Source organism: Trichomycterus rosablanca, chromosome 21 (genome assembly GCF_030014385.1).
Source record: "Trichomycterus rosablanca isolate fTriRos1 chromosome 21, fTriRos1.hap1, whole genome shotgun sequence".
In the NCBI taxonomy this organism is placed as follows: Eukaryota; Metazoa; Chordata; class Actinopteri; order Siluriformes; family Trichomycteridae; genus Trichomycterus; species Trichomycterus rosablanca.
In genome coordinates this window covers 11378926-11392746 of record NC_086008.1, presented here as the reverse complement: position 1 = coordinate 11392746, position 13821 = coordinate 11378926, and the positions used below count along the sequence as shown (strand labels likewise).

The following is a 13821-nucleotide window of genomic DNA, read 5'->3' as shown; positions in this document are numbered from 1 at the left end:
CCTTCTGTGATTAAATTGAACCTTGGTGTTAATTATACTTTCTAGCAAGACCATGATCCCAAAAACACTTCCAAGTCAACCAAAGCTCAGACAAGGAAATCCTGGAGTGGCCTTCTCAGTCTCCAGATTTAAATCCCAAATTGAAAGAAAGCAGTTAACTTGCAACATAAACCATCAAACCTTAATGAACTGGTAGTCTTAGCACAAGAAGAATGGGTGAAGATTCCAAGCATGAGCTGTCAGAAGCTTGTTAGCACCTACTGAAATTGCTTATTAGTGGATCTCAAGGCAAAAGGATGTTCCACCAAGTACTGAGACTGTGATTAAATAATAGTGCACACTGACATTTATCAAAAGAACTAGATGGTTTTCATTTAAACTCAGAATAATGACTTATGTTCTAAATATTGCATCTATGCATCAATAAATCTGTTCCTCTGTTCACTGAGAATTGTTGCATATTCATTTAATTCTGTACACATCACCATAATGTATTTTAAGGTGAGGGGGTTGTATTTTGTGCACTAGGCCGTTGCTCTGCTAAAACAGGAAGAAGTGACCCACAGTCTGTTACCACAAGGAAATGGTGTACTAAGTTTGGTGTGGAAAAAAAACCTCATTGGCCAACACACATCCCTAATCTTATCTCTGTTTAACACTGTTGGAAATAATTGGAACACAGACTATGAGCAGAGCCTATAAAATTTTTTATGCAAGAAATAAAGTAGCATTAGTAAGTACATGTCAGCTTAAGTGCTTAGTAAAGAGGTTGGTTTTAATTGTCTTTTGAAGACAGCATGAGACTCAGATGTTCGGACAGACAGAGGAAGCTCGTTCCACCACTTGGGTGTAAGCACAGAGAAGAGCCTTGATGCTCGTCTTCCTTGAGTTTTGGGTGGAGGATCAAGTCGAGCAAGTTGCATGGTACACAGCAGGGTTTTATTAGACATTGAAGGTAGCTTGGGTCTGGTTTATTTTTGGCTTTGTAGGTGAGCATCAGTGTTTTAAACTGAATGTGTGCAGTAGGGCTGAAACGATCACTCGAGTAATTCGATTACTAAAAATCATCTATTCAAATTTTTTGCATCGAAGGAATCGTTTGTTTTCATACACCGATATACAGCTCACAGTGTTTCACACGGACTTCAACAACGCGTTCACGCTGTGTGCAGGTGACGTGAGGAAGCCGAGGGCTGCGTCCCAAATCTCACACTTAAACGTGACTTAACAGGATTTAATCCGGGTACTTTTCGCCTGCGTACTGTTTACTATGAAAGTAGCGATTTGAAATGCAGCCGAGATTTGATAGCGCGGACTGCAAAATGGGGAGAGAGAGAGAGCATAGCGGGCCGAACAGAGAAAATTACTGAATGTTTGAGATCATTTTAAACTGGAAAAAACTAAAACTCAGAACAATATCCACACCACCAGACTGTCGTGTTTCTTTTCTTCATATATATATATATATATATTAGGGCTGTCACACGATTAAAAATTTTAATCGAGATTAATCACGATTAAAGAACAAAATTAATCGCGATTAATCTCTATTAAAATTTTTAATCGTGTGACAGCCCTAATATATATGTATTCATCTCAATTAATCGCAAACTAATAATTATGCAAAATTTGAACAGTTATGCACATTGTTATTGCAAGAACGTGTTTACCAATAAAACATTCATAAAATATGATAAAATTATTAAATCTAAATTCATTGTAGAAAGCACATTATCTGACAAAAGTGAGGATCTTTTCCTGTTCATGACCCTGACACTGAAAACAGGTGCACCAACCATAATGTTTTGATCTAATATATATATCATAATATATATCATATAATATATATAATATATATCAATACAGCATCAAAACACAGATATGATTATTTCATAGATCTATTAAGAAAACCCTTTAATACTGTGTTTGTGCAGAAAGAATACTGGGAAATACTGTTCTAAATTACCATTTAAACACCTATAAATACCTGAAACAGTCAAGTTAGCAGACATTATCTATAAGTAATTGACTGTAGCTATATAAAAAAAAGTGTTAATTAAAACAGTCCATGTAAACGCTTAGTCCATATAAATATCAGATACGAATGTGTTTTTAGAAAACTACAAACATCACAAATATAAATCATGTTTATAACCATGTGATAGAATAACCTGAATAAACTGTAGAGATGAAACATCACACAGAGTTTCACACGGAGCTACACGGTTTTGATGGACAGCTCTAGCAGCAAATGGAAATACTCGTTACAAAGCTTGCGTGGTGTCGTTAATTTTTTCATCGACACGTACAAAAAGTGAAAACCGCTAAAAGTAGTTTATCATCGGACAGTTCATGCGCTTTACATCCTAATTCATCTGAAATACAGTTAATTACCACAGAGACACACATGTATGTGGCACAAACAGCCAAATAAAAATAGTTAGATATTTTTTTTTAATCGCGATTAATTTTTTTAATCGCGATTAAAATTTTAACGCGTTAATCGCGTTAATTAACGCGATTAACGACAGCCCTAATATATATATATATATATATTATAAACGGTTTATCTTTAAACTGTCCTGTATACAAGTAATAAAAATATACAGTTTGTTTTAACAGACATGTTGCATTTAATCTTATATGTATTTATTTTTGCTCTTTTTTTAAAGCAAAAGCATTTCTTATCCGATTACTCGATTAATCGCTGGAATATAACATAATCGGATAGAATACTCGATTACAAAAATAATCGATAGTTGCAGCCCTAGTGTGCAGCTACAGGAAGCCAGTGAGGAGAACACAGCAGTGGGGTGATGTGGCAGTGTTTAGGTTGGTTAAAAACCAGGCGAGCAAGGGTTTAATAGTGGACATAGGAGCACCTGCCAGGAGGGAGTTGCAGTAGTCCAACCTTGAGATTACAAGTAACTGGTCAAAAATCTGAGTGGCTTCCATGGAGAGGAATGGCCGAATCTTCTTGATGATGTAGAGGAGGAACCGGCACGATCTTGTCATGCTGACTACATGAGGAGAGAAGGACAGCTGGTTATCCAGGACAACACCAAGGTTTAATACATTATCAGATGGTCTGATCTGGAAGTCAGTTTACTGGGAGGCATATTACTCAATACCAGTCACTTCATGACACTTTAATAGTCGAATGAAAGCTAATCTGCTAAGTGGTCATGTTCCAAAATCAGCTGGAAAATTTTTGAGTTTGGGGTTCAGGTCTGGATATTGGGCAGATGGCCTTTTTTGAAGAGTGAACACTGTTAGTGCAGCAAAAGGTCAAAAAACTTCACACTGATGCTTATTTAACCAAAAAAAACAAACAAACATATGTTTGGGAAGTTCAGTGGTGCACAAACTTTAGTCCCTCACAGCCTGGACACAAATGTTCTAGAACACACATAGGGGAATTGTAACAGCTGCACATAACACCCTGGAGCGCACACTGCAATGTAGGTCAGATCTTATGACTATTTACAAATGCACCGTGTAGTGAAACAAGTAGATAAATGCATCCTTTTGATGGGGTTCAATTATGTAATTAGTTTAAAAAGAGGAGATTGATAATTGGATGATGTATCTGAATTGCATCTCTGAGTTTATCGGACCTCTCACTGCCACATTTCATGTTCTGACATGTTCAAGCATTCCTCAGGCTGATGAATGTTTGACTTAGGGTCTCTTGACCGCTAGTATTTTAATCGTGCCCTGATAAATTAAACATTGACCTGTTTGACCAGAGCTAAGCATAACTAGCAAGGCTAGTGAAGCGTCTGCTTTCTTATGTTCACTTATATTTGACCATTTTAATTGGGCCATAATCGTATCAGTATTGTATTGTGAGGAATGAAGTTAATAAACAAATGAGCAAGCAAGCCTTACGTTATAGACTCAAAACAGGTACATCAAATTCAGCTCCTGATGTTTTACATTCAAAACTATCTAGACAAATGTCCTGTCAACAGAAGGTGCAGAGTGGAGGCTGCTAAAGCTACAAAATGGGTTCAACTGCATAGTAATTCCCATGGTTCTAAAATGAGATGTCAAACGAGCGTATAGTCAGGTTTCTACATACTTTTGCTCTTATAGTTTGTATCAGATTATTGCCTTTCTTCCTTCCTTCCTTATTTTATTTACTTCCTTCTTATTTTCTTTAGTTCTTTCTTTCTGTCTTTCGTTCATTACTTTCTTTGGTTCTTTCTTATTTTCTTTACTTTTTTAGTAGTTCCTGCTTTGGTTCTTTCTTTCTTCCTTTTTCTTCTTCTTTTATTTTTCAGTAGGTCTTTCAGTAGGTATTTCTTTAAGTATTTGTTCTTTGCCTAACCATAACTTTTATTTCCTTCCTTCCTTCCTTCCTTCCTTCCTTCCTTGCTTCCTTCTTTCTTTACTTCTTTCTTTCTTATTTTCTTTACCTCTTTGTTTCTATCTTTCTTTCACGACTTCTTTCTTACGTTCTTTCTTATTTTCTTTACTTTCTTTTTAGTTTTCCTTCCTTCCTTCCTTCCTTCCTTCCTTCCTTCCTTCTTTCAGTAGGAAATTCTTTAATTACTTGTTCTTGCTCTATGCCTAGCCCTAACTTTTATTTCCTTCCTTCCTTCCTTCCTTCCTTCCTTCCTTCCTTCCTTCCTTCCTTCCTTCCTTCCTTTCTTTCTTTCTTTCTTTCTTTCTTTCTTTCTTTCTTTCTTTCTTTCTTTCTTTCTTTCTTATTTTTTTTACTTCTTTCTTTCTTATTTTCCTTACCTCTTTCTTTCATTACTTTTTTCTTAGGTTCTCTCTTATTTTCTTTACTTCTTTCTTTTTTGTTTTCTTTCATTACTTCTTGCTTTGGTTCTTTCTTTCTTTCTTTCTTTTAATCTGTCTTTCAGTAGGTATTTCTTTAAGTACTTTCTTGTTCTTTGTCTAGCCCTTTCTTTCTTGCTTGCTTGCTTTCTTTCTTGCTTTCTTGCTTGCTTGCTTTCTTGCTTGCTTTCTTGCTTGCTTTCTTGCTTTCTACCTACCCTACCTACTTACCTACCAACCAACCAACCAACCAACCAGGCTGGTTCAAAAAGAGGCTGTTTAAAAAGCTTGCTTTAGTTTCCAGGGTCCTGGATTGCCATCGTAAAACGCATATAGCCACCAGAAAAAGGCAGATTACCAGCTAACAAGTTCATTACTTATTTACTAATGATTAATGTAGTGGGATTAATTTAAATGTAGTATGCGCGTGGCGCATTAGATGCCACGCATTCCTCCCCCATGGAAACAAGTTACATCTGTTTATACCACTTGAAGACAGTGTTGATTGTGACATCGCATTAATCACACTGCAAAAGGTGTCAAAATGCAAGCGATATGTAGTCAAAAGTCCCTGGTTCTTTAATGTGGTGACCAGTTGGTAGCACAGTTGTGTGTGTCATCTCATCGCCCACCTTCACCACACAACCACACCTACACTTCCTTTACTTAGACACTCGACTAATTTCCTACAGCCACATAGCTGAGAATGTTCTGGTGGTTTATGGTAATCATTGATGTGCAAGTTTGCAAGTTCCTGACGCGTGTCAATAATTGATGGTTTCATAATGTAAATGATATTTCAGATTGTTTACAAAAAGCTGGGTTCATAATCGTGCTGCACAGTTAAATACTGAGTCCTTTACAGTTTATTTTTTGCTAGCAGTATAAAATACCCTTGTACAGGGCTTCAGGTGTGTTGGTTTATTAGCTCTGTACCAAGAAACACATACAGACGTTGAACCTCCAGCTCCTCATTCTTGTCCCGTCTCTCAGCTCTCTTGAGATTTTTGAGATTTCACAGATCTGGTCATTTAAAGCCGACTGGAAACGGCTTGCACGCTATTCTTTCACATTTGTCTGTTGTTCACTTTACTTCTTCATTGGTCACACCTTTTGGGTCTGGTTTTCTCACTCGTGCTTTCTTCTCTTCCTGTCTTATCATCAAACCCCATCTCGCTCAATGCTAATCCGAGAACATGTGCGAATACTCATCTGCCCCCACAGGCTAAAAATGTAACCAGTGTTTAAAAAAAACAAAAACTAATTTTTAATTCATAGAGTGGCCTGCATTCTAGCAAAAGGTTTTACTCTTAATTCAATGCAGGGCTGCCTTCTTAATAGTGATTTCAGAATGGCTCTAAAATGATGAGATTGTGAAGACACTTTAAAAGATTTAAGAACAGCTTTCTTATTATTCTTTTTCAATTGTGTGTCCGGTATGTGATATTCATTTTTCATTTTCAAAGGACCAGGTGGCACAATGCTTTAAGCCGAAAAAAAGCAAAAACCTGTGTTTTTGTTTCGATTAAGAGTATCCTGGAATTCCTGTTTGGTTTCTTTTCTCTACATCTATTTTCTTTTTTTTTTTATAACTGTGTCTGTTAAAGTAAGTTTAAATTCTATTCCCTCTTGTCACCCTAATGCCTAGTTCACACTACACGATTTTTGCCCTGATTTTCGCTCGCCGACTGGTCGGCGCTAGATTTGCAGACTCGGGAGCAACTCAGCGTTCGCTTGGCGATCGCAACTCGGCTCTCGATCGCTATGTGTGAACTACTCAACAACTCGATCCGAGCGTAACAAAGCGAAATTTCTAGCATGTCAGATTTTTCAATCTGAGTTGCCCGACTGGCAATGAGTGCTATGTCGAACAGCTGATGAGAACGCAAGATACGGGGTGAGAGGAAACGCAGGGGGGAGTTGTAAACAGGTGGGACAGGGGCATAATATAGTTTATATCAGAATACATCGGCACACACAAGTTTACAGTATTTCTGACCTGATGGTTCTCTACAAAACATAACACCAACGTTGCATTGCAAAAATATTTATTAACCTCCAACTCACTATAGAACAATCCATACTGTTCATATAGCCAAATCCACTCAGATTCATTTATTTTTCCTCTTTGATTTTACGCTGCACATTAGCGCACAAACTTTGATCGCTTGTTACTTGTTGACGTGCATTTTTGGACGTGGTATCATTAAACCCCTCGTCACTTCTCACGTTTTCATGTTTTCATGACACAACGTAGTTTGGGAGACCATAGATCGTGTAGTGTGTGACCCCCTATCGCCGATCAGTCGTGTAGTGTGAAATACACACCGACTTGAAGTACTCCTGATTACAAGAGATCTAGTCGTGCAGTGTGAACTGTACAGCAACCTGACGAGTTGGAAAGTCATGTAGTGTGAACTTGACATAAGAAAATGCTGTAATGCTCATAACTGTCATTTTTTGTCATTTTTAGATGGTACCATGGGAAGCTGGACCGGACCATTGCAGAGGAGCGACTGCGCCAGGCCAAAACGCCAGGCAGCTATCTGATCAGAGAGAGCGACAGGAGGCCCGGCTCCTTCGTCCTCTCCTTCCTCAGCATGACCAACGTGGTCAATCACTTCAGGTGAGCACAATGCCATTACATGCCAGAGGTGAACGATCAGCCTAGGCTTCAGTTTGAATTCTGAACTCATTTCAGTTTTGTTTTGAAGACACTTCGCGTGATGTTTTTTTGTTTGAGTGGTAACCGTGGAGAGATGTGGGAGATGCGTGGGTGGACTTAAAAAGGAGAACGCAGCAACTCGGCATGAACAGACTTAACACATTTGCAGCGTGAAGTCAATGTTTATAAATCAGCTGACATTTAGACTGCACATAACACTCCCCGTTTTGTCTGAAACTTTTATTAATGGCTTATTTTTGTACTGATGGGGTGTGATTCTCTTTTTAGATCTTGCAGATTATTATTCACTGTGAAACTGAGCCATTATTGTCACATACCGGAACGTTTATGCTTGTCATGTGATACACTGTTTTTTAGCCAGTTCACTTTAACCAAAGAACAACTTTTATAAATAAATTGCTTTTACTTATGTTGATATATTGGGTGAGTCAAAATTATGTTCACAATAACCTCACGAATACCCCACGAAATGTGTGTCCGGGCTTTAAATGGTATTGTTGCTTGCTGGTTTATGTCTTGAACATGATGGCCCGATGAAGATGGCCCTCCACTTTTAGTGCATCCAATTTCTACCCATCAATCATCCTCTCACTAATGCTGGTCCCTGCTCCGACATGTGCACAGCAATCGAACATCTTATCACCTACACTTGACGAGTGCAGTGCAGTAGAGCGCTGTGAAAGGAGAGCCACACCCTCTACCGCACTCCTTTCCCATCTCTGTGCACAGCGCCACCAGCCAGCCAGCAGAGGTCGTAATCGCACTAGTCTGAGAGAGAGTCCCCATCCGGCTTGATTGATTGATTGATTTGAGTACTTTATTAATCCCCGAAGGGAAATTATGGTGTCGCAGCAGCAATAACAATTATGACAAAAAACATCACACAGTGACATTACAATGAGGTAAATAAAGAATCAAAAAATTAGTACAAATGTAAATACAAGTAAGATATAAAATCTAAAAATATAGATATAAAATCTAAAAATATACATATATGAAGAAAATAAAATAAAATAAAATAAAATATAATAACATAAAAAATAATAATATAATATAAAAACATCTAACAGGACAAGAACAAAAGAAACTAAAAAGGGGGGGGGGGGGGGGCTGAAGGTGCAGTTACAGACGTTGTGCAATTTTGAAATTTTTAAATAAAAACTAAAAACAGTACCCTGTGCAAATTGTAGTTTAATTGTCTTTTGTGGGTGTTATAGGTTCTGAGTCCTTCTCTTGCACCAGTGAGAGTTATTATAGGTTGCCACCGCTGTGGGCAGAAATGACTTCCTATACATTGAAGGACCTGAGCCTCCTTAAGAAATAAAGTCTGCTCTGGCCTTTTTTGTAGACAGCCTCGGTGTTGCACTTCCAGTCCAGTCTGTTGTCAAGATGGACACCAAGGTATTTGTAACTTTCCACCACCTCCACATCTTCCCCCAGGATACAGAGGGGTTTCAAAGCAGCCCTGGTCTTCCTGAAGTCTAGGACCATCTCTTTTGTTTTGGTCACATTTAAAAGAAGGTGGTTGTTCCTTGACCACGAGACAAAGCGGTCAACCAGATCCCTGTACTCACTCTCATCTCCACCCCTGATACACCCCACCACTGCTGAGTCATCTGAGAACTTTTGTAGATGACAGGACTCAGAGTTGTACTGGAAATCTGAGGTATACAGGGTAAAGAGAAAAGGTGAGAGAACAGTCCCCTGCGGTGCTCCTATGTTGCTAATCCCGCCCCTATCTGAACAACAGGCCAATCGTTGTTCATGTGGCCGCTCAGCCTTAGCCGGCAGGCAGGGCCGAGATTCGATACGATGTATTCGAGATCCCAGCTCTGGTGAACAGCGTGTGTTTTTACCGCTGTGCCACTTGAGCGGCCTAAATCATAATTTTTAAAATCAAATATATTAATTGATGATTATTTTTTTTTACCAGTGCATTAAATTGTATGATTGTAAAACTAGACGATTAGCTCATATGGTTGTGATTATGTAATCATTGCAACACCCCTTCTGCTTAGTCTCAGATAAAAAAAAAGGCCTTCAGTTCTGCTTTTGAATTAAAATGCATTTTATAAAAAGTAGATAAATAAATAAATTGACTTATTTTAAGCTTTGTGTGTTTGTGTTTCAGGATCATTGCCATGTGTGGGGATTATTACATCGGTGGAAGGCGGTTCTCATCCCTGTCAGACCTCATTGGTTATTACAGCTATGTGTCTTGCCTACTAAAAGGTGAAAAGCTGATCTCACCAGTGGCTCCACCAGAGGTAAAACTGCAGCCCTGGCTGTCCAAGGGCTTTCCAAACCTCATACATTTAGATAATGCGAACTTTGCTGTCATTTATCTTTAAGTAATTGCATTAGTTGTTAGTAGGGACGTAAAACCAGTTCAGCATCTAGAATATAGATTTTTACAATGGTCGGTCTTTTTAATTGGAGAGTGAGTCCACTTGGTGCTAAATTTTTTTTTTTTTTTTTACCATGGACCCATCATATTGAAGTGGGCTGTCTGGTTGGCATCAGAAACTAAGCAAACGGTCGACTGGTCAGATAAAATCTCCACTAGAGATCCGACGGGATAATCCACTAGCACACCAGCACCGAGATTCTGAGCTCATAGGTTCAAATCTCGGCTCTGGTACCGGTCGACTGGGCGCTCTCTAGCAGGCACTATTGGCTAATGCATGCAGCAGACAAAATTGGCTTCCAGTTTGCTGGGTGGGAAAGACTGGATTAAGCGGTGGGGTAGAAGGACCTTGTTCAAAAAGTGAAGGAGAGCAGAGATCAGGGTGTGGCTGTCGGTACACAAAGCCAACCTCACCAAATCCACCGAAGTATGGCTGAATAACAAGGGACTGGTGGACTGCGCACACGTCGGAGGGAGTGTGTGTCAGGCGAATATACACCCTCCCTGGACTTCGTCGGGTCCCCAGCAGCGATGTTAATTGGGAGATAAAGGGGGTAAAATGCATAAAAAAATACTAAAAAAAAACCTCCACTATACTAGAGTCAGTGCAAGCACCATATTTCAAACCAAACTGCAATAGATTTTATAAAAGCGGTGTCATGAAAAACAACAACATAAAACACCACAGCAGCAAGGCAAACAGAAAACAAGTTTAATCCAGTTGTGCTACTGCTAGTGTTTACAGTTACCGTGGTGTATTTGCTCTTTGCATCTGCTCGGAGAATCCCAGCCTCACTTTCCACGAATACTCTGGTGCAATCCGAAGCTAACAGTAGCTTCATAGTTAAGCTAGCAATAGAAAAAAGCTGGATACTGCAGCATGATGCAAAATACCCACACAATCCATATAAAAACCCCAAAAACAACGTTCCACACAAAGCCACATGTGTAGTCATTTGAACTATTGTGCGTTCAAACCACAAGCCAGATTGCAATGTTAATTATATGAATAATATCGAGGGTTTTCCTTTTCGTAACACAACTGCAGTGCTCTTGAATGCATCTGCTTTCTCTGAATGAGTATGTAAACACTCAGCTGGTGCATGCCCCCGAGAAGTGAAGCACAGTGAATTACAAACCAGCCGTCTAAACTCTCTGCAAAGCTTCTATCTTAGTGCAGATTAAACATCAGATTTTGGAAATAAACTGAAATTACATTTGTCATAGACAGCATTAATCAAACAATGACGTCTTGCTCAGTTATTAGTTATAAATGTAAAGAAAATTGATAGATAGATAGATACTTTATTGATCCCGAAGGAAATTAGAGTTTGATTAAAATTGATTATTTGATAGTAAGAAATTGTGCTGTAGCCCTTTTGAAGTTTTATTCACTCCCCACACAAAGACAAACAACTGCCCAGATGTATAAAGGACATTTTTAATGATTTGATGCTAGTTAGATGTCTTTTGTCTCTTTCATTCAGCCTGTGGAGGACAGGAGAAGAGTAAGAGCCATCCTTCCGTACACCAAAGTGCCAGATACAGATGAGATCAGGTACACTCTTTATCATTCTTGAGAAGCTCCATCATATATGGCTGTCGACAAAATTACAACTGCGTATATCAAATGGGCCATGTTATTATGTCTTGAGTGTTTTTTAGTTATACCCTGTTGTTTTATGTATGCCCCTTATAAGCCTTTTAATGATTGTATAACAGATCATGTACAAGGAAATATTAATTCTTTAAACACAAGCATTTGACCATGCCACCTATCTCCTTACTGTCCAGTATCAGCCAAAGCATTAACCACTTCCCAAAAATGTGCATGACATCTTAGACTAATTCATAGCAGTGGAGAAGCTCAAATCTGCCTGAGAAAATCATGTACGACAAGATATCTTATACATTCTTTAAACAAAAGCAAACAAGAACGCCACCTATCTTCTTACTGTGACTGTCCAGTATTGTTTACATTTTACATTTTCGGCATTTAGCAGACGCTTTCATCCAAAGCGACTTACAGTACTGTGACAGTATATTGTCTAAGCAATTGAGGGTTAAGGGCCTTGCTCAAGGGCCCAACAGTTGCAACCTGGCAGTGGTGGGGCTTGAACCAGCGACCTTTCGATTACTAGTCCAGTACCTTAACCGCTAGGCTACAACTGCCCTATCAGTCAAAGCGTTAGGACCACTTCTTAAAATGTGCCACATATTATTTCATAACAGGGGGCAGAACAGTGGCACGGTGGGTAGCACTGCCACCTTACAGCAAGAAGGTCCTGGGTTCGATCCCCAGGTGGGGCGGTCCGGGTCCTTTCTGTGTGGAGTTTGCATGTTCTCCCTGTGTCTGGGTGGGTTTCCTGCAGAAGCTCCGGTTTCCTCCCACAGTCCAAAGACGTGCAAATGAAGTGAATTCAGAGACACAAAATTGTGATTGAATTGAATGTGTTTGACATCAAAGACTTAAACTGATGAATCTTGTGTAACCAGTAACACATGTCCTGTCATGAATGTAACCAAAGTGTGTAAAACATGACTGATCCTAATGAAATAAACTAAATAAATAGTTACAGCTGTATGTTGTGGGTAACGTACTTCAATACTTGCGTATGTTTGTGTCAGTTTCCTCCAAGGAGACATGTTTATCGTTCACAATGAACTCGAAGATGGCTGGATGTGGGTGACCAACGTAAGAACAGAAGAGCAGGGTCTCATAGTGGAAGATCTGGTGAAGGAGGTGGTAAGTGCCTGCCTCTCTCTTAGCTAACTGCAATGCTCTTACGAGCTATCCAATATCAACCACTTCTGATTGATTGCAAGAGTGCTTATAAAGACTGGGTCAAGGCTTCAGTAGCGTTGTCGTCTGAAGCGCTACTTACGGCGATTAATGACTGCCTCTGTTTTGCAGGGACGAGAGGAGGATCCCCACGAGGGCAAAATGTAAGCCAGCACAATGTTTTATGTTGTCTCATATTGTGAGAAGGCTGCAAAATTAATGTGATGGAACCACAGTTTATTTAGGGAGCCAGAGTATAACAAATTGTTCAAGAGGGGGGTTAAGTAACACTCTCGTAGCCCTCTTAAAGGAGATATACAATACAGCATATTTGAAGAGCCACTTTGTTTTAATTAAGAGAGATTCCTGCTCCCTCAGGGCCACTTATTCTTAGTTCAGGTGCCATTTACCGAAGGGAGGATGTTTAATCTATGAGTTTTAAAAAGCATCCGTCTCTGTGCACTAATGACAATGACCGTGACTATTGTTCATTTGTTTGTCGTAAAATTGCAACAAAAACTGAAAAAAGATACACGGTGCTTTGGTAAGTGATAAATTCTGCTAGCATTCTACTGCTAATCCTTGGCAGTGCTATTGGCTGCTCTGGCGTCTACATACAGACATAATTGACTACGTCTGATGGAGTGCAATAGATTGCCGTCCTGTCCACCCTGACCAGGATAAAGAGGTGGTAAAACATAAAAATAAAAAATTTATTATTTTTTAAAATTTATTAGTAATGAGGAGCAGGTAAAAAAAAAAACATGTTTTAATTAAACTCATTTACAGGACTGTTTACATGAGTCCTTTAGCCATGAGCTATTAATTTGATCACAGTATGTCGATGGTTAGACTGACAGAAAACCCTGATGTTTTATGAAAGATGTGGCGTGTCATAAACTCAGTAACCCACCTTGATTTAGGACTGATTCATATTCACTAATTCTGCGTCCTGCCTCAGATGCATGATTTATTCTTTGCTTCTAATATCCTTTCTTTCGTTGTAGCTGGTACCATGGGAAAATCAGCAAACAAGAGGCGTACAATCTGCTAATGACAGGTATATACATTTATACATACATACATTGTACATATATTGGGACAGTGATAACCTAGTGGGTAGAGCTTTGGGCTATCATCAACTGTTGGGCTCTTGAG

The 13821-nt window shown here is 39.1% G+C and overlaps 1 protein-coding gene across 1 annotated transcript in view; it reads left to right on the top strand.

Annotated features, from left to right (window-relative positions):
• rasa1a (RAS p21 protein activator (GTPase activating protein) 1a) overlaps positions 1–13821 on the top strand; it is a 61342-nt gene that overhangs the window by 26632 nt on the left and 20889 nt on the right. Inside the window, exons 2-7 of the mRNA XM_063017410.1 lie at positions 7262–7414; positions 9606–9741; positions 11369–11439; positions 12510–12627; positions 12796–12827; positions 13671–13723. Coding sequence (XP_062873480.1) covers positions 7262–7414; positions 9606–9741; positions 11369–11439; positions 12510–12627; positions 12796–12827; positions 13671–13723 — 563 coding nt within the window. The remainder of the gene's footprint in view (positions 1–7261; positions 7415–9605; positions 9742–11368; positions 11440–12509; positions 12628–12795; positions 12828–13670; positions 13724–13821) is intronic.